This window comes from Oppia nitens, unplaced genomic scaffold (assembly GCF_028296485.1).
Source record: "Oppia nitens isolate AA-2021 unplaced genomic scaffold, nextdenovo-longstitch-racon4-pilon3 scaffold2_pilon_pilon_pilon, whole genome shotgun sequence".
Taxonomy (NCBI): Eukaryota; Metazoa; Arthropoda; class Arachnida; order Sarcoptiformes; family Oppiidae; genus Oppia; species Oppia nitens.
The window spans coordinates 10,117,501-10,137,025 of NW_026533210.1; the positions used below are offsets into that span (position 1 = coordinate 10,117,501).

Genomic DNA, 19,525 nt, shown 5'->3' on the forward strand with positions numbered 1-19,525 from the left:
TATTGATAATTACTGTTAAATTAAATTTTGTTGTTTAATAAAAGTTTAAATATATTTAGATTATATTATACCTGTATATACCGTATAATAAATTGTTATTAAATCAATTTAACCGTAATTATTGTTTGTCAGTAATTGCCTTATTATTAATATATTTATATATAATTATTTATTTGACATATAAATTAACGTACAATTAATTAAAATATGTTTATAATCGATATCATTAAACTTTATAACACTTTACAATACTACTGTATTATGTATTATAAAATTTAAATAAATTATTTGTTGACTTAATAAGTTTTATATTTGATTTTGTTGTATAAAACCTATTGTAGATTTAATTTGATTTTTTAAAAAAAAGTTATTATATTTGTTTAGTACCGTAAAAAATTGATTTATTTTATATTAGAATTTTTAATTTATACTTAATAATTAATTATAATTATAATTAATTTATTAAATATTTCATTTGAAAAAATTTTGAAATTAATATATTATTACTACGATTTGGTCGGTCATTATTATCGGATCCATTGCCGGGAAAACTAATATTAATTATTATTATTAATAATAATTTATTTCACTAATTATTTACTGTTTAATAATCTTATAGTGTGTTTGTATTTTAAAGTATTACAATTATTTTAGTTGATTCAATCCAACACTATTTTCAATCAATAATTTATTATTATTATTATTATTATTCATTGAACCATATTTAATAATAAAATACCCTGATAATACAAACATAATATTAGTAATTTTATTAGCGTATAATAGTAAAACATAATGTAGATTATCATAAACATAGTTCAAACAAAAAATTGTTTTTTATGACTAATATACAGTTAAATTTGTACCATGATAAAAGTTTATTTATTTATAACCTTGTTAAGTTTATTTTTTAAAAATAATTTTAACACTATGAATCAATCACTCAATCAACCAATTGTGATAATAATGTAATAATATACAGTATACTAACGATATATATTTTGTTGATTTATTTTAATAACTTCTAATATTACCATTAGCATGTATTAGCATGATAATTTTTGTTTAAAAATATTTATTTAATAACAAAATATTTATTTAAACATTTATATTCAAACATTAGTAAATTAATTGTATTATAGATAACTAAATATAACAATGATTATTATTATTATTATTATTTTTAATTAATTTAACTTTTATAAAAATATTTTCCTATTTAACTATGAGTAGGCAAATTTAAAAAGTAAATTTGTTTTAGTTTACTTTTTTAAAATTTTTATTTAATAGTCTAATAAATTAAAATAATATAAATGTACTAATATATGAAATTATTTATTCATATATTAATATTTATCATATAATGTGAATCAGTATATATAATATGATATAACAATATTCATATATGACATTTAAAAATCAATTCAACATTTATTGTTATAAAAACTATATATATTTTATTATTTAAATAAATTAAAATATATTATCAATTGAACTTCAAATACTTGAGTAATTTATTAATTAATGTATTAAATAAAATTTGTTTTTTTGTCAATTATTTAGATATTATTATTATTATTGTCCTATATATTTGTTTATTATAATCAAAAAATAATAATTGTAAAAATAAAGTTTTATTTTATTATTATTATTAAATTATTATAAATTATGTTATAGAAATTATTGACAAAATTTTTTATATATAATATAAACTTTATATATATACTGTATATTTGTTTAGTAATTATTGATTTATTTATTTTTATGATTTTTTTTTTGATTTAATTTTCTATAACTCCATAGAAACTATTGTATTGTCAATAAAATAAAATATAATATTATGATTAATTGAAAAAATAAATCTTTATTTAAATTTAATCTTGGTTAGTTTATTTATTTTTATTTAATTATTTTAATTATACTTGAACATTTAAATTATTTTCATCAACAATATGTTTGATATAACAATATGTGTGTCAAATAAAATAAGTGATAATTAATAAAAAATAAATTTAATTCAATAAGATATAATAATATTAACAATTAGTTAGACAAACAAATAAATAAATAATAATAATTTATTTAAATATCTTTCATATATATATATATTTTGATATATATATATATATTAAATGGCAAACTTGTTAGAAGTTTATAATTATAATTTTAGTTAAAACTATTAATAATAATAATAATAAAATATAAATTAGGTTTGAAACCAATTAATTTTTAAAAATTAAACAATTAATTAATTAATTTGAGCACTTGGGCATCGTTTTTAGATATATCAATATATCAGTGTATATATATTTTTATTAAAAATATATATAATAATTATATTTCTAATAATATTTCAGAGAAATTTTTTTTAATAATCTTTTCAGAGAAGTTTTTTTAAAATAATATTTCAGAGAAGTTTATATATTAATAAATAAAATAAATATAGTTATATAACTTATTATTATTATTATTATTAACAAATACCTTATATTACCGGGTAGAGTTAGTATTAACAATTAATTAGTAGTCCAAAAAAATAATAATTACCGTAATAATCGTAACAACAATAATTGTAAATATTTTTTTTTGTGCCAACAAATAGTACCGTATATATCAATATATACTTTACTATAGTTTGAAATTCATTTTTTTTGAAAAAAAAAATTTTCCGATACAATACAAATCCAATATAAATATTTCCAAAAAAAAAAAAAAATTTGCAAAAATAGATATAAATGCCTTTAAAAATCAGTATCAATAATAATCCACAACAACAAAATAGTCAAACAAATAATTTTGAGAGATTATTAAATTGAATCAATTAATTCAATGAGAATAGCATGGATGCAATGGCCAATACAATAACTATCACACATTGGATCCATGGATTGCTTGTCTGATTTGTTGTTGTTGTTGTCGTATCTACCGATGATGTCGATGTCGGTGTCTCTACAGTTGTCTTAATAGTTGTTTTAACAGTTTTCTTAACTGTTTCCTCAGCAGCAGCTTTAGTATTATCATTATTATTAGTCTTATTATTATTATTACCGGCCGATTGGTTGTTCACTATATTAATAAATATTATTGGATAGTAAATGAAAAATTAAATAATAAATAATTTTTCAAATAAAATAATTAATTTATGAATAATATATGTGTTATTATTATTATTATTATTAGATTCATATCCTTATTATTATTATTATTATTGATAAGCAAATAATAGGTGCAATCGTGTAATAAGCATCGGGTAATTATTATTAATTAATAATTAATTAAACAATCAATTTATTTTTTGTTTGTTTGCTTCATATATACAATTTGGTGTAAATAAAGTTAAATAAAAATTTGATTACAAATATTTTTTTAGCATATTTTTTCTATATATATATTTATATACTAAAAAAAAAGTATCAATTAGTCAATTAAATTGTTGTATTTTTTCAACAAAATACCCATAATTTTCTGTTAATTACAGTATTATTATTAATAATAATTTGTGTGTTAATTAGTTTTTGTGTGTTTTATTTTTATGTTTATTACATATGGAATGACTCACAATTGGATTAATATATAACAATATATTTATTATTATTATTATTTATATATAATATTATATAAATATATATATTGATACGAGACAGAGATTCACTAAAATAAAATAGTGATTTATCCCACTATTATTAAATTAAATATTAATTGCAATTAATTAGCAATTAAATTTGTCAACTTATTATTTAATTAAATACAAATTGCAAAATGCAATTATTATTATTATTATTATTATTAAATAATAATAATGAAAAATAATGTATAGTCTAATAATACTCTTATAGAGAGACCAATTAAATTCTAAATTAATTCAATTATTTCGGATTTGACCAAAAAAAAAAATTAATTAAAATAAAATAATAATATAACAAAATATCTAAGTCAAAAATATCTATATAAACATTAAATTAATTGTATTATTATTATTATTATTATGGGGGGGGGGGTGTCGAAAATAATATGTATACAAAAATTGAGTAACTTTTTTTTTAAATTAATTAACTAACTAATCAATCTAAATTAATTATATCAAAACAATTACTTAGTAGATAAACTCTCTCTCTCTCTCTATATATATATATATATACTAAACTCACGGCTGTTATAAACTTATTATTAGATTTTAATATAAACTTATAATTATATATAAAAAAAAAAATTTGTTTCCATTTTGTTAATTAATAAAAAAAAGTAGGATTTAATTAAATTATTTATAAAAAAAAATAATAAATTATCGTTAATAATAATAATAATCATTAACCTATAGATAGTAGTAGTAGTAGTTTGAGAGTGAGTGAGAGATACCCCTAATATTTCACATGTATTTGTATGAGTAAAACAATTGAATTAATGACAAGAATTTAATTATTTTTTTCATATATATATAATATATATATATATATATATATATATCATATATATATAAACGGCAAATGTGTTTTACAATTAATAAAGTCTTAATAACCTATCGCTTGTTTGACTCCATTGACGGACTTGGATATTATGACCCCGTCCTCAGTCACGGTTACCGTTTCCTTCCCGTTCTCGAAGACTCTGTGAGCGGACAACAAAAAATCAAAATAATTAAAAATTAAAGTTATTATTATCGGTAATTTAAAATTCATGTCAATAACTGTTTTATACATCATAAATAATAATAATAATAATTTTAAAAAATAGTATTTTTAAATGTTAAGCTATCAAATAACTAAAAAAAAGTCAATGAACTGATTAATTAATGTTTTTTTTGTTGTAAAATTGTATTTCAATCAATCAATATATTTAGAGTTCAATTGTTAGACAACTAAAACAAAATTTTTTGTTGTTATTGTTATAAATATAGAAACTATTAATTCTATAAAATTTAACTGTTTTTATAATTTAAAAAAATAGCATAAAAATAATAAATATTAAACACAACAACAACAACAACAACAAACTATTATACTGTACATTACATTGCAATAAATGTCTAGAAATTTCGATATAAAATATACTGTACTATATATAACTATAATTAAATTCAAAAAAAAAAACAATACTAATATTTGTCTAAAAATAATTATCAAAAAAAAAATAACTACTAATTATTGGGAATTTTTTAAAACTAAATAATAATTATCATTAAAATTATAATAATTAAAAAAAAAATTTATATATATTTTACTGAAAACTCACTTTCTTGTCTCAATACGTTTTCCGTTAACATTTTTAGTCGAAGTAGTCGTCCGTTTGACATTAGGTCTGTTCCCGAGGTCATTGAATGTGGTACCCGACGAACTAAACGTCGTAAACGATGAGACACCATCGCCCCACAGATGGTCATTGAACGGTACATTAGTGGGAAAACCGCCGCCAAACTGGGCAAACGGATTCTGAAATGGAAACGCCATGTGCTGGTTATGCGGGTTCATCGGTACGCCGTTAGTCATATTGTTTTGATTGCCGAACTGGCGAAACATGTTGTTGAATGTCGGATCGGAGCCGAAAAAATCACGAAATACGTCTTCGGGATCGCGAAACGTAAAGAAACCGTTAAACGGATGGCCGCCACCGAAACCCTGATGATGACCGCCATTGTGGTAGTGATGGTGATGATTATGACCGCGACCTCCGCCACCGCCGCCTCCATTCATGAGACCTTCTTTGCCGTATTTGTCGTAAATTCGGCGCTTTGTGTCTAACAATTGATTTATTGAGATAATTAGGTTTACGGTAAGGACATAAAGACAGACAGACACTTACCATCGGACAGAACTTCGTAGGCTTCGGATATTTCTTTGAATTTGCGTTCGGCCTCATCCTTGCGGTCGGGATTCTTGTCCGGATGCCATTTGAGCGCCAGTTTCCGATATCTGCATATTATGGTTAGTTAGGTGGTAATGATGTGGCCATCATCGGTGGTAAAAAACAGTCAAAAAAACAAGATATAGATTTCATTATAATGAAACTATTATCATAATTATGGTAATTATCTGATATTTTCAAAAACCACTTACGCCTTCTTGATATCGATGGTGTCGGCATTTCGCGGGACATTTAATATCGTATAGTAGTCGACCATATCTTCAGATTGTGGTATCAATTTATATTATATGATAATAACCAACTGAATGGACAATCTATATCACAGCTTAGGTAATCAAATACTTCTTCGGCCACCACTTCTTGGAGACAGCGATAGAGAGAGAGACAGCCAATTGGTAGCCAATCGTCCCGAGAGTTGTTCTGGTCTACCGATTGGTTGGTTCCCGAGTTATATATGTATGTATTATATGATTCAATCGCTTCCAGTCTTCATCGGTGGTAAAGACCAACAATAACACCAACAAAAAAACACGAGTCTTTGGGATTCAAACAAAACAAAAAACACAACAATGAAATCAATACGTGTGTCGACGACACCCGCGCGCGTGAGTTAGTGTGCGGTAACTGTACGGACACAACAATACAGTTATATATTTTAATTATTAATTTAATTATTATTTAATTAATTAATTTGTGTTTAATTTTTATTTTTTCCCAATAAATGCAATAATAATAATACAAATACAGTAGTAATACGTCAATTGAGTGTATGCTATATAATACTAGAATAACCCATTAGTGTTGAAATAAATAGGCCTTAACTGTACGGTTCGTTGGGCACTAATAGTTGGGCCCTTTTATTATTATTATTATTTTTTAATACTACTATTGACTCTCTCTAAAATGGCTTTAATAACACTAAAAAGTATAATAATTTTTTTTTTTAAATGTTTTGTTATGTAAACTAATTGTTTGTATTTATTATAATAAACGCATTGATATATATGAAAAAACTATTACTACTGTATATAACACTAAAAAATTTTTAATATAATATTTTACTTACTATTACTGATTATCCAAATGGACTGACTGTCCAATAGATAGGTTGGTGTTTCACACACAACACAAATATATTAATTTTTATTTTCCAATAAAATAAAAATATTTATTTTATATATAAAAAATAACAGTTATTTTTACGATAATTTTTATTTAGTCAATGATAACACACACCAGTATATTACAGTACAGTAACTATACTACTATTATAATGACACTGACAGTCATGTTATTTTTTATGGGCAATGTATGGGTGTATTAGTATATTAGTATATGTATGGGTAAAGTATGCGCCGCACATCTATTTGATAAAATTTGATTTTTACTGTACAACCAGTTAGACAAGCACTGGGAGATAATTTTTAATATAGTAGTATATAGTAGAGGTTAAGGAGGAGGAGGAAGAGGTAGTTATATGGATGACATTAGACAACAGTGTTAGTCATAGAGAGAGATAGGGTTAAGGGCTATCCAGTTGACTGAACTTTTCTCTCTCATTAGTATTTAGTAATACAAAGTTTTTTTTTATATATATAAATAGTTATTAAGTTATGACAACACCTTTAATTGATAGTGTAATTAAAGTTTGTTTTTTGTAATTTGATTTTTATTAAAGTTTATGTATGTGTAGTATACAAGTGTTAAGTCAATAATCTCTATACTGTATCCCCTGACTCTCTCTCTCTCTCTCTCTCTCTCTCTCTCTCTCTCTCTCTCTCTGTGCGTGACTTTCCTCCCGTTAACTGACCAGACATATGGCTAAAACTAGTAGTAATAAAATTACTAATTATTAGTCACATTTACTGTAAAATAATAATAATGAATATTTAATATTAAAAGTTTAGTGTAATTTATAAGTTTACAAAATTAATAAATAATTTTATCATAAATTTTAATGTTAGTAGAAATTACTAGAATTTTAGTTAGTTTTTCAAAAAAAAAAAAAAAAATAAACTTTAGTTTAATAAATTATTATTTTCATGTTAAGCATTAAAAATAAATTCAAAGTTTTAATTTTGTTATTTAAATACTAATAAATCGATATATAATTAGTAATTAGTATTAATTAATTTTATTATGAATTTTAGTTCACTAATGCATTATTATTATTTATTATTAATTATTATTATTACTAATATTACTAAATTTTTACTATTACTACTATTACTACTATTACTACTAAAGTATTGATTACATTGATATATGAAATAATCATTTTCCTAATAATATCTAAAAACTTATTATCATTATTAATTATTTTAATAAATTAACATTGAATTTACTCTCTCTCTCTCTCTCTCTCTCTCTCTCTCTCTCTCTCTCTCTCTTTCTCTCTTTCTCTCTCTCTCTCTCTTTCTCTCTCTCTTTCTCTCTCTCTCTCTCTCTTCTAGAAACTTCCTGAAAAAATATTAAATTTCATTATTTTAATGTTAAATATTTAATAAAAATTTTTATTAATAAATCTATAAAATAAAATAATTATCTATCATTTTATAAATTGCAATATCATATTTATAATTATTGTAAACAACATTTCTATGACACACTTTCATCATAATTATTTTTTGTTGTTTGTTTAATTAAACTAAATCTAAATTAATTTTTTTAATAAATAAATAATAAAATTGTCATTTATTATTTTTGGAAATATTTTTATATTGATATATATACTGAGTATATATTTTATATTTAACAAAAAAAACTATTATTGTTTTAAATAAATTAATAAGTTTTTATTAATATAGAATCTATAGATATTGGAAATATATTTTTAAAATTTAATTTACGGTACTTTTATTTACACTATAGATATAAAATAATAGATAATTTGAAATTAAAAATATCAAAATAAAATTTTATTGAATAATAATATTTGTATTTTATAATTAAAAATAATTTTATTAATCAATTAAGTATAGTTAATTAAAAACAGTATTCGTTTAAACAATTTTTTAAGGTATAGATATTACCGATAATTTTAAATAAATATAAAGTTACAAAAAAAATAATAGTAATAATTCAATAAAAATAAAATAATAAGTTACAAATTTGCAAAAAAATACAATAGAAAAAAACATTTTGTAGACATTAAAATAGGAAAATAATAATAATTTTTTAAAATAAAAATAACTAAAAAACATTTCGATATAAATATTATCGTAGAAACCGAATAGACTACTAAACAACACAACAACACAACTATTGGTGTCATTTAAATACCAAGATTTTTGGTATCAAACATTTGGCTCATCGGGTCGTCTAAACCACCATCTGATGTCTTATTCCTCGACTCGTACCACGATTTGGCAATCGTTCGCTTCATATCGTCGTCTCCTTCGTCATACATTTGTTTCTTTAATAATAATAATTAAAATCAATTATTAAAACAACTAAATGATAACATCAAAGAAGTGGTAAAACAAAGAAAGAGAGAAAGAGAGAGACAGAAAGACAGATAGAGATAAAGACAGAGAGACAGAGAGAAAGACAGAGAGAAAGACAGAGAAAGACAGAGAGAAAGACAGAGAGAAAGACAGAGAGAAAGACAAAGAGACAAACCATGAGTTTCATGAGTCCAGCGGATGGATCTTCAGCGTTCATCTCATCCTTGTTGCTGCTGCTGCTGGTGTTAGTGTTGGTGTCACCAATTGGATCCTTCAACTTGCTTTTCTGTTCGTCAATCGATGGCCACTGTTTTTTCGTTACTGCTTTCTTCAAATAGATGATCAATTTCGTAGCCGATTTTGTCACCTTATGATAGCTGTCGTCGGGAACAATGGCAGCGTAGAGTCGGTTCAATGAAAATCGATATTTACCGAAAATTACGGTCAAACCCATGGCATTGGCGGAAAATGTCAGATCAATTGGTAGTGATTTGAGATCTGTTTGTTTATCATTAACTTCTAAATAGACTTTGACAAAGTCGTCGGTCTGATCCCATAGATAGCTGTTGACAGTTACCGAACCTCTGCTGACATCTCCGGTAGTCTTCTCCAGGCTATCGGCGGTTTGTTTCTGTTGTTGTAGTTTTCGTTTGGCCAACAGTTCGCTCTTTTCAAGTGTCAAACGACTCATTTCTGTGGCCAACAATGCCTTAACATTCGGTCGTTTTGCTGTCAACTCCATCGACGACAACTCAGACAAATCAAACTCAATCTAAACCAAACAAACAAACAGACAGACAGATGAAGACAAAGACATTGATTTTCTTAAGAAGTGGTGTTTATTTAATAAAGAAAAACTGAATTCAATTACCTGTTGGATGTTTTTAGTGATTTGATCGGCCATTTGGTCCACAATTTATTTATTTTTCTTTCACTCTCTCTTCACTTCACTTATTAGTTCTTCAGTTAATAATTAAATTTAAATTAAATCTCGAGAAGAAGTGAATGAATATTATTATTGTTTTGAAAACAAAAACCGAAAATAAAAAATGAAAAGAATTTTCTCGAGAATTATTAAAGTGTAACGTTGTTTGTGAACAATATATATATAGTACAGTAAAATACATGTATTCAATACAATATACAAAAAAGTTTTTATATATTTTTATACAATTAATTTTACTTTTTATAAATTATATTATTTAATACAAAAAAATAAATAAATTTATTAGTAAACAATTAGTGATAAATATTTTTTTTTTAATTTCTATAAATATAATATTTAATAATTTATTTTTTTAAATTTATTAGTTAATTAAAATCCAAAATAAACACAATATACTGTACTGTATATTTTTATATAGTTATTCTAGATAGTAATAATCTATGCAATGCTTGCTAGTGTTATACAGGCAATAGTTAGTTAAGGTGCTTAAGCTTAACACTACAGTATTATACACACTGTGTGTGTGTGTAATAGTATGTAATGTTTGAAGCCTATTAGTTTGAAGCATGATTACTATATTAAATGTTTACCACATTATTACAAAAAAAAAAACAACACATAATTAATGTTACAGTATTTATACATATTTCAAGACACACAATCAGGTCCTATTTGTTACTAATAGAATCGTATATTCGTATACATTGAATTTGTTATAATAAAACAGCACAAAAAACATTTTTTTTTTTTGGTTAAACAAATTGCACTGTCATTGCATTGTATTTACGTATTGAATGATAGCACAGAAAAAACAAATTGAATTTCAATTCAATCATTCAATTCATTGCACTCTTCACTGACAAAGACTTTTTTGGGATTAATATTGAAGACGTTTTTTTAGACCATCGATGGCAGTGAAGACACAACAAGTCAGACACGATATGTCGAATGTGACCTCTGCTGTTCGCAAATCGGCCGCAGCCGCCGTCGACGATATATATCCAACATTTAACATAACATCGGCGTCGGGTATCATATCATTGCTCGATGAAGACAATAGTGAACTTCGGGTGTTTGCATTGAGAAAGTTGAACACAATTGTCGACGTATTTTGGCCAGAAATATCCGAAATCATCGAAAAAGTCGAAATGCTATACGAAGATCATAGTTTCGGCGAACGTAAATTGGCCGCATTGGTGGCCAGTAAAGTCTACTATCATTTGGGCGCTTTCGAGGACTCACTAACCTATGCCTTGGGTGCCGAAGAACTCTTTGATGTTACCCATAGTTGCGAATATGTCGACACTATTATTGCCAAATGTATCGATTACTATACAAAACTTCGTGTCCAACAGTTTGCCAGCGAAACGGCTGGCGAATCAAGTCTGGCTGCTGGTCCGTTGGCTTCAATTGATCCGCGACTTGAAAAGATTGTCAACCGTATGTTTCAGCGTTGTTTCGACGATAATCACTACAAACAGGCAATTGGTATTGCATTGGAAACCCGCCGAATGGATATATTCAAGCGGGCAATCACCGAATCTGGCGATATGGCCAGCGTATTGAACTATGCCTTCAAGATAACAATGTCGCTGATGGAAAACCGACACTTTCGTAACGATATACTGAAAATACTGGTCAGTCTCTACCGTAATCTCGAAGTACCCGATTTTGTATCGATGACACAGTGCCTGATATTCCTCGACGACGCTCAATCGGTAGCCGAAGTACTCGACCGATTGTCGAAGGGTTCGGATGACAACACTTTGATGGCCTATCAGATTGCCTTTGATTTGTACGAATCGGCGACCCAACAGTTTCTTACTCGTGTTGTTCAAGCCCTACAAACTGGTGCACCGATACCGGCACTGATTGCCAAACTGAACAAACAAAACGAAACCAAACCACAGGCATCGGCCGCAGCCGCCGCTAGTAGTGAGACAACAACAGCTGAAACTACTGCTACTACCACTACTACTGCCGGCACTACTGAAGTCGAAAAAATGGAAACCGATGACCAAAGCAGTCCAACGGCGGCGGCGGCGGAGAAAAGCGAGACCACATCATCACCAGTTGCAGAGACGACGACACCTAAATCGGAAATACCAATACCGAAGTTGGAAGATCTTAGCGAAGATGAAAAACAACGTCAGAAACGGTTGGAAAAGTTGGCCATCATTTTATCGGGTGAAACAACTATTGAACTACAGTTGCAGTTCTTGATTCGTAACAATCATTCGGATTTGTTGATCCTGAAGAATACTAAAGATACGGTACGCAACTCGATCTGTCACAACGCCACGGTTATTGCCAACGCTCTGACTCATTGCGGTACAACTAGCGACCAGTTTTTGCGCGACAATCTCGATTGGTTGGCCCGGGCAGTCAATTGGGCTAAATTTTCGGCTACGGCCAGTCTCGGTGTGATTCATATCCGACACGAAAAAGAGGCGCTACATCTGATGGCGTCGTATTTGCCACGCGATAGCGGTCCCGGATCGGGATATACCGAAGGTTTGATTACTATTATTAGATAACTATTAGGATAACTAGTATTTGAATGTATTATTTACCGATAATATATGTCATTAGGTGGTGGTCTATATGCGTTGGGCTTAATCCATGCCAATCACGGATCAGCTATTATCGACTATTTAGTTAACCAATTGAAAGACGCCTCAAACGAAGCGGTCAGACACGGCGGTTGTCTGGGTCTGGGATTGGCCGCTATGGGTACCAATCGAAGCGATGTCTATGAAATTGTAATTTTAAAAAAATGATTTGTTATTTTTTACGGTAATAATAATAATAATAATATTTTCAGTTAAAATCAAATCTATTCCAAGACGATGCCATTACCGGTGAAGCGGCCGGCATAGCCATGGGCTTAGTTATGTTGGGCTCGAAGTCCAATGCTACCATTACCGATATGGTTTCCTACGCCCAGGAGACACAACACGAGAAAATATTGCGCGGTCTGGCCGTCGGTATCGGTCTGACAATGTTTGGCCGACTGGAAGAAGCCGATACACTGATCGAAAGTTTGTGTCGCGACAAGGATCCACTCCTTCGACGATCGGGAATGCATACCATTGCTATGGCCTACTGCGGAACCGGCAATAATAAAGCTATTCGGCGACTACTTCACGTTGCCGTCAGCGATGTCAACGACGATGTCCGACGGGCGGCTGTCGAAGCCATCGGATTTCTACTGTTCCGTACACCCGAACAATGTCCGAGTGTTGTCTCACTACTGTCCGAAAGCTACAATCCTAATGTACGCTACGGTGCAGCCATGGCTTTGGGTATCTGTTGTGCCGGAACCGGTAACAAAGAGGCTATTGCACTGCTGGAACCGATGACCAACGATCCGGTAAATTTTGTACGTCAGGGTGCACTGATATCGTCGGCACTGATACTAGTACAGCAAACCGAAGCTACCTGTCCCAAAGTGAAAGAGTTTCGCCAACTGTACGTCAAAGTCATTAGCGATAAACACGACGATGTTATGGCCAAGTTTGGCGCCATACTGGCCCAGGGAATCATCGATGCCGGCGGCCGTAACTGTACAGTTGCCCTACAATCACGAACCGGACACACGAATATGCCAGCCGTGGTCGGTATGTTGGTGTTCACCCAATTCTGGTATTGGTATCCATTAACTCATTTCATTTCGCTGGCCTTTGCCCCGACCGCCGTTATCGGTCTCAATTCGGATCTGAAAATGCCGAAAATGTCGATGAAATCCAATGCCAAACCGTCGCTATACGGTTATCCGGCACCGCTTGAAGAGAAAAAAGAGAAAGAACGGGAAAAAGTATCGACAGCTGTCCTATCGATTACGGCAAAAGCCAAACGAAAGGAAGCGGAGAAAAAGGAACAAAAAGATGGCGAAAAAATGGACATCGATTCGGATGCAAAAGACTCGAAGGATAAGGACACTAAAGAAACTAAGACTAAAGAGTCGACGGCAACGACAACAACAAAAGTTGCCGACAAAGATGCAGCCAAAGAGTCGACGACAGCGACAACAGCTTCGGCTGCGGCGGCCAAGGATACCACCAAAGATGGTGTTAAACCATCGACATCTGCAACGAAAGATAGCACTACAAGTAGTAGTAAAGATAAAGAGGCGGCGGCGACGACAGTGGCCAAAGAACCGGAACCGACATCGGAAATGTTGGAAAATCCTGCTCGAGTTGTACGCCAACAGTTGAAAGTCGTATCGGTGGCCGACGGCTGCCGATATCAGCCGATTAAAGAGCTATCAATTGGCGGTATTATTATGCTTAAGGATACCGATAGAAAGGAACCCGAGATTCTGGTCGAACCAGTGGCCGCCGGCGGTCCCAAAGTCGAGGACGACACAGAACCCGAACCGCCCGAACCATTTGAATATATAGAGGATTGATTGATAAACAAATTAATGATTACTTTTTAAATTATTATTATTTGCTAACATTTTTTTCTGTCTCTCTCTCTCTCTCTCTCTGTTTTATACACATTATTATAATTAATGAAAACAAATAAAATTAAATATTTAAACTAATTCTCTAAAATGAAAAAATTTTTATTATTCAATTATTTTGCATCTAATTTTTTTCAGGCAAAAAATAGTTTTAATTATAATTATGCTAAATTAGTGGGGGGACGGGGGGTAGCGGTTATTGTGCTAAAATTACCCGTTATTTCAATTAAAAATTCAATTAAATCTTATTAAACGCTGCAATGTCTACACTCTGGACATAGTCTTCCAGTTCTTCCAGCTTTTCGGTTAGTTCTTCGACTGAGACCTTATCGTCTTCGATGACAATAACGATTTGCAATTTTTTGATACCGTAGGCCAGCGGAACCAATTTGGCTGCAAATTAAAACAACAAACAAACAAACAATTAGATTAGACCCAATTAACCCAATCGGTAAGTGTATGGCCATATATAATAACATACAGGCGCCCCAAACTAGACCGTCCATTACGATTTTGCGCACATTCTCTTCCATGGCCTTCATATCGGTTTCGTCATCCCAGGGCTTGATGTCCAACACGACCGACGATTTAGCGATCACACCGGGCTCTGGTGGGGTGGGGGTGGAAAACATACGGAAATTGTAACTCAAATCTCAACAAAACAATTTCAAAATCATTACTTTTGGCCTTTTTGTTTGCATATTCTTCCAGTCTCTTCTTCTTCAGTTCGTCAGCCTCTTTGTCGTCATCGTCATCATCGGAACCAAACAAATCTACATCCGAATCGTTGTCTTCAGCTTTAGCTGTTGCCGCCGGTTTGGCCACTGGTTTAGCAGCGGTTGCGGCCGCTGTCGCCGACGGCGGCGAACTCGAGCTCTTCTCCAGCGACGACACTCTTAGCTCTAACTTCGATACCAATGCAGTCAATTGGTTGACAGCTATTTGAAAGATAATAGTAATTAAAAAACTAATTATAGATTTCTTAAACAAACATTTCTTAAGCGATTGATTCTCTGTCTCCAAACTGTTAATCCTATCGGCGTATGGATTACAGCCATCGGTTCCAGCCTTTTGAAGACAACCAACAAAAAAAGCAATTAATATGATAACTAATTATCTCAACAATGATATAATCAATTATGATATATCAATCGGTAGTTAATAAAAAAAACTATATATATATATATATATAATCAGATAAATATAATAATAAGTTATGGGTTAAGTGTATTAGTGATTGGGATTATAGGTCGGAGAGATAGATGGGATCAGTTTGAAGAGGATATCCATTAAAAAAAATCTTTAAAGACATGCTTTAGTTAATTCTGGATTTTTCAAAAAAAAAAATACATTTGTTTTGTTTGCTACTCACAGACTCTAATGTCTTATTAATTAATTGGCGAACTTTCACTAGATCTGAGACAATAGAAGATTCATTAGTACAACAATTGCTCTTTGATTGTGAAGTAGTGGTCGCTGAAGAACAACAAGAAGAAGTGGTAGTAGTAGTAGAAGTAGAAGAACAACATTTTGCTGATTGTGAAGAACATTGCTTTGATTGTCTAAACTAAACACATAAATATACAGTGATATTACAGTTTCATTATATGATTATATGTCAATTGGATATATAATTATTATAATAATAAGTTGTTATATAAGTTATATATAAACTAAATGTATAATATAAATGATAATTAAACGATTAAATCAAAAAACACACACTAATTATATATATATATATATATATATATATGATATTAGATATTATACATGATATATATGACTATAAACATAATATAAACATAAAATGTGTGAAAAAAAATAATGTAAAACAAATTAATTAATTTATAGTTAAACAAAAAAAAAGATTTATATGAAAAAGATATAACATTTAACTATTATTATTATTATTACTACTACTACTAACTATTGTAAATAATATGTACCGGTAATTGTATTGTAGTTTAAAAAAAATTACGATATATAACAAATACTACGATATAATAGTTAAGTAAAACATAAAAACAAAAAATTAATTGTTAGTCATATTAATTGTGTGTTAATTAACAAAAAAAAAGTTGTGAAACCAAAAAATTACCGGTAATTACACAAATAAAACAAAAAATATATTAATAATTATTAGATATATATATATATTATATGTATATATATAGGGGAAGGAAATGATTATGGGATCAATTTTATGGGTGATGTTATCAACAATTAATTTTAATTTAAATTTAATTTAATTCAATCAATCAGATCAATACATGGCATGAGTTGGTGCCGCCCGACGAGTGGTAATCCCTCTCTGCGTCGGCATATCTATACTTTTCAGTCCATACCGACTCTTTGGCCAATGCTGTCAAGTCTACCGACATTTTAAATCTAAAATAATAAATAAATATTAAATTTAATTTAATTTTTTTTAAAATAAAAAAAATATGATTAAATTTAATGTCAAATTAGTTTTTTTTTAAAAATAAAATTATTTTTTAACTTCAAAAATAATACTTACAGTTAATGAGTATGTAATTAGTTAAATAACAAACAAAAAAAACAATTGAATTAAAAATAATAAAATAAATTAACTAAAAAAAATTTATAATACAATTACTATTAATAACTAAATAACTATAAATTAATTAAATAATTAAAAATGTTTTAATTATAATAATTATATTATGGCCACATATACACTACTATATAAATGTGTGTTAAATTGACATGTACAATTTTTTTTAATATAAAATAAATGTACAACGTGTTTTTTAAAAAACCTGTCCATAAATAATGTAGTTTAAATGTAAATTTTGATTAATAGAGTCCCCCCTTATATAATATTAGTGTCACGCTTGTTGCTGATGGCCCTCAGATTCTGTATACACTTGATGTACAATTCTCTTAAATATTGATCGCAAATAGCGTTACATTTGATTCAATACATAACAATATAATAATAATAATAATAATAATTATTATTATTATTAAATCGATCGATGAATAAAAATATAGTTATAATAATAATAATAATATATTTTTTTTATTAATCAATCATTTCATTGATTATTCAATTAATCAAAATTGGATAATCAATTTCATATATAATACAATAAAATACAATATAATAAAAAAAATACTCAATTTTTTTTTGAATCTTTTAGTTAATAGTTTTTTTTCATTTATTTATTTATTCAAATAAAATTTATTTATTTATTTTTTTGTCAATACATTTTCGTTTTTCATTTTATTTATTTATTTTTTTTTGTTTGTTTGTTATTTGATAATAAATGTCGACAAATAAATCATTAAAATGACTAATCAATAATAATTATAATAATAATAACATTAATAATAATCTTTAAGTTAAATGTCTAATAAATAATTTACCCGAAAAAAAACTTTTTATTTATATGTATGTGTGCTTTAGATTTACATTATATTTACAAAATAAAAATACTAAAATAATTTTGTTTTATTTTTTTTTAAAAATTTTGTTTGTTTGTGTTATACCGGTATTTAATAAGACTAATTGAAATCATTATATATATATATTTTTTTTGTACAATCATTTTGAAAAAATTTCTAATATTAATAATATATATAATATATATATATATCTAAAAATCATTATTTTCAAAATACATCTAAAATATGATACATTTATAGTAATAATAATAATAATAATGATTGATCTGTTTTGTATTATTTTAATTTTATTATTTTTTGAAATATCTATCACTTTTTTTTATTTAACAATTATTAAATATTATTTTCTTATCTCTCATTTTGTTTTATTTTATTTTATCCTCTCTAAGAGGCTATGAATTTATTTGCACTAAAAAAATATACACAATTTTTTTTTTAATTTATTTTTTGTTTGGAGAGAAAAAATATTGATAAGTGTTTCGACTAATTGAAAATTGTTTTTTTTTAAAAATAATTTTTAATGTTTGCTTGTTGTTGGTGTAAATGTATATGTATTTTGTAAATTGTTTGTAAAGTATATACAGTAGTACTGTATATATGTTATTTTTACCACTAAACTATTTACTACTAATAATAATAATACTACTAATACTAATAAAAATGTATTTATTTAGTCTACAGATATATATATATATATATATATAAATTGTTGGGTCCTTTCTATCAATTCATTAGTCATTATTATTATTATTATTAGTTAGTTATTTATTATTATTATTAGTAAAATTTTTAATGGAAGTCTACATATATATAGATATATATATATATATCAGTTAAAATTAGATATAAATTTTCATTATATATATATATATTTATAAATATATATAATTGGAAAATACATTTCATTTTTTTTTTATTTATTTAAATAATGAATGATTCATTTGATCCACTGGTTTACGATATAGAGACTATAATAAGAGGCAATATATATATATAGATATAAATATTTTATACAATAATTATTGAGAAATTATCTAATAAACCATTAGATAAAGTCTTAAATATAAATAATTAAATAAAATATATTTATATATAGTATTGTTTTTTGCCTCTTATTATTTAATTATTTTTTTAATAATAATAATACTTTGAAATTTATGATTAATTAATTTTTTTTCTCTCAATTATTTGTTTGTAATGTTTTTTATAATAATTTTTTTTGTTGTATCGTGTCTTCAAAAAAAAACAAAACAAATAATTTATAAGTTAATGATTGCCTTCATTGGGTGAAATCAATTGTCTCGTCTAATATATATATTTACATTGAAAACCATTTAAAATACACAATAAATGTAATCTCATTTCGCTTGAAAA

The 19,525-nt window shown here is 27.3% G+C and overlaps 4 protein-coding genes across 6 annotated transcripts; 1 reads left to right on the top strand and 3 right to left on the bottom strand.

Annotated features, from left to right (window-relative positions):
• Positions 1-2,739: 2,739 nt before the first annotated feature.
• LOC128955011 (dnaJ homolog subfamily B member 6-B-like) lies at positions 2,740-7,261 on the bottom strand. 2 transcript variants are annotated; one of them, XM_054300636.1, is made up of 6 exons: positions 6,926-7,261; positions 6,051-6,395; positions 5,797-5,906; positions 5,230-5,731; positions 4,517-4,605; positions 2,740-3,066 (listed from the first exon to the last, which is right to left on the bottom strand). In XM_054300636.1, exons 2-6 carry the CDS (start codon positions 6,113-6,115, stop codon positions 2,822-2,824), a joined length of 1,011 nt encoding a protein of 336 aa, XP_054156611.1. In that variant the 5' UTR covers positions 6,116-6,395; positions 6,926-7,261; the 3' UTR covers positions 2,740-2,821. The 2 variants fall into 2 exon arrangements, with proteins under 2 accessions (XP_054156611.1, XP_054156610.1); XM_054300635.1 differs by having other exon boundaries at positions 6,051-6,483.
• Positions 7,262-8,984: 1,723 nt separating this feature from the next.
• On the bottom strand, positions 8,985-10,367 carry LOC128955013 (calcyclin-binding protein-like). Its single transcript, XM_054300640.1, has 3 exons — positions 10,177-10,367; positions 9,481-10,077; positions 8,985-9,274 (listed from the first exon to the last, which is right to left on the bottom strand). The coding sequence occupies exons 1-3, from the start codon at positions 10,207-10,209 to the stop codon at positions 9,134-9,136; spliced, it is 771 nt and encodes a 256-aa protein (XP_054156615.1). The 5' UTR covers positions 10,210-10,367; the 3' UTR covers positions 8,985-9,133.
• Positions 10,368-11,005: 638 nt separating this feature from the next.
• LOC128955003 (26S proteasome non-ATPase regulatory subunit 1-like) lies at positions 11,006-14,767 on the top strand. Its single transcript, XM_054300626.1, has 3 exons — positions 11,006-12,765; positions 12,844-13,013; positions 13,076-14,767. Exons 1-3 carry the CDS (start codon positions 11,160-11,162, stop codon positions 14,660-14,662), a joined length of 3,363 nt encoding a protein of 1,120 aa, XP_054156601.1. The 5' UTR covers positions 11,006-11,159; the 3' UTR covers positions 14,663-14,767.
• A 98-nt stretch (positions 14,768-14,865) lies between these two features.
• LOC128955012 (elongation factor 1-delta-like) lies at positions 14,866-17,298 on the bottom strand. 2 transcript variants are annotated; one of them, XM_054300637.1, is made up of 7 exons: positions 17,241-17,298; positions 16,993-17,110; positions 16,092-16,286; positions 15,712-15,787; positions 15,400-15,657; positions 15,201-15,326; positions 14,866-15,112 (listed from the first exon to the last, which is right to left on the bottom strand). In XM_054300637.1, the coding sequence occupies exons 2-7, from the start codon at positions 17,101-17,103 to the stop codon at positions 14,958-14,960; spliced, it is 921 nt and encodes a 306-aa protein (XP_054156612.1). In that variant the 5' UTR covers positions 17,104-17,110; positions 17,241-17,298; the 3' UTR covers positions 14,866-14,957. The 2 variants fall into 2 exon arrangements, with proteins under 2 accessions (XP_054156612.1, XP_054156613.1); XM_054300638.1 differs by lacking the exon at positions 16,092-16,286 and having other exon boundaries at positions 17,241-17,292.
• Between the last annotated feature and the right edge of the window lie 2,227 nt (positions 17,299-19,525).

What these genes read in the sequence shown, in the direction of transcription:
- LOC128955011 (XM_054300636.1), bottom strand. Translation starts at nt 6,115, where the DNA reads ATGGTCGACTACTATACGATATTAAATGTCCCGCGAAATGCCGACACC. An exon ending in ACCATCGATATCAAGAAGGC is followed by an intron (nt 5,907 to 6,050) that starts GTAAGTGGTTTT and finishes CATAATATGCAG; the next exon opens with ATATCGGAAACTGGCGCTCA. An exon ending in CTACGAAGTTCTGTCCGATG is followed by an intron (nt 5,732 to 5,796) that starts GTAAGTGTCTGT and finishes ATCAATTGTTAG; the next exon opens with ACACAAAGCGCCGAATTTAC.
- LOC128955013 (XM_054300640.1), bottom strand. Translation starts at nt 10,209, where the DNA reads ATGGCCGATCAAATCACTAAAAACATCCAACAG. An exon ending in TCACTAAAAACATCCAACAG is followed by an intron (nt 10,078 to 10,176) that starts GTAATTGAATTC and finishes TGTTTGGTTTAG; the next exon opens with ATTGAGTTTGATTTGTCTGA. An exon ending in CTGGACTCATGAAACTCATG is followed by an intron (nt 9,275 to 9,480) that starts GTTTGTCTCTTT and finishes TTATTATTAAAG; the next exon opens with AAACAAATGTATGACGAAGG.
- LOC128955003 (XM_054300626.1), top strand. Translation starts at nt 11,160, where the DNA reads ATGGCAGTGAAGACACAACAAGTCAGACACGATATGTCGAATGTGACC. An exon ending in CGGATCGGGATATACCGAAG is followed by an intron (nt 12,766 to 12,843) that starts GTTTGATTACTA and finishes ATATGTCATTAG; the next exon opens with GTGGTGGTCTATATGCGTTG. An exon ending in GAAGCGATGTCTATGAAATT is followed by an intron (nt 13,014 to 13,075) that starts GTAATTTTAAAA and finishes TAATATTTTCAG; the next exon opens with TTAAAATCAAATCTATTCCA.
- LOC128955012 (XM_054300637.1), bottom strand. Translation starts at nt 17,103, where the DNA reads ATGTCGGTAGACTTGACAGCATTGGCCAAAGAGTCGGTATGGACTGAA. An exon ending in GAATCAATCGCTTAAGAAAT is followed by an intron (nt 15,658 to 15,711) that starts GTTTGTTTAAGA and finishes TCTTTCAAATAG; the next exon opens with CTGTCAACCAATTGACTGCA. An exon ending in TGCAAACAAAAAGGCCAAAA is followed by an intron (nt 15,327 to 15,399) that starts GTAATGATTTTG and finishes CCACCCCACCAG; the next exon opens with AGCCCGGTGTGATCGCTAAA.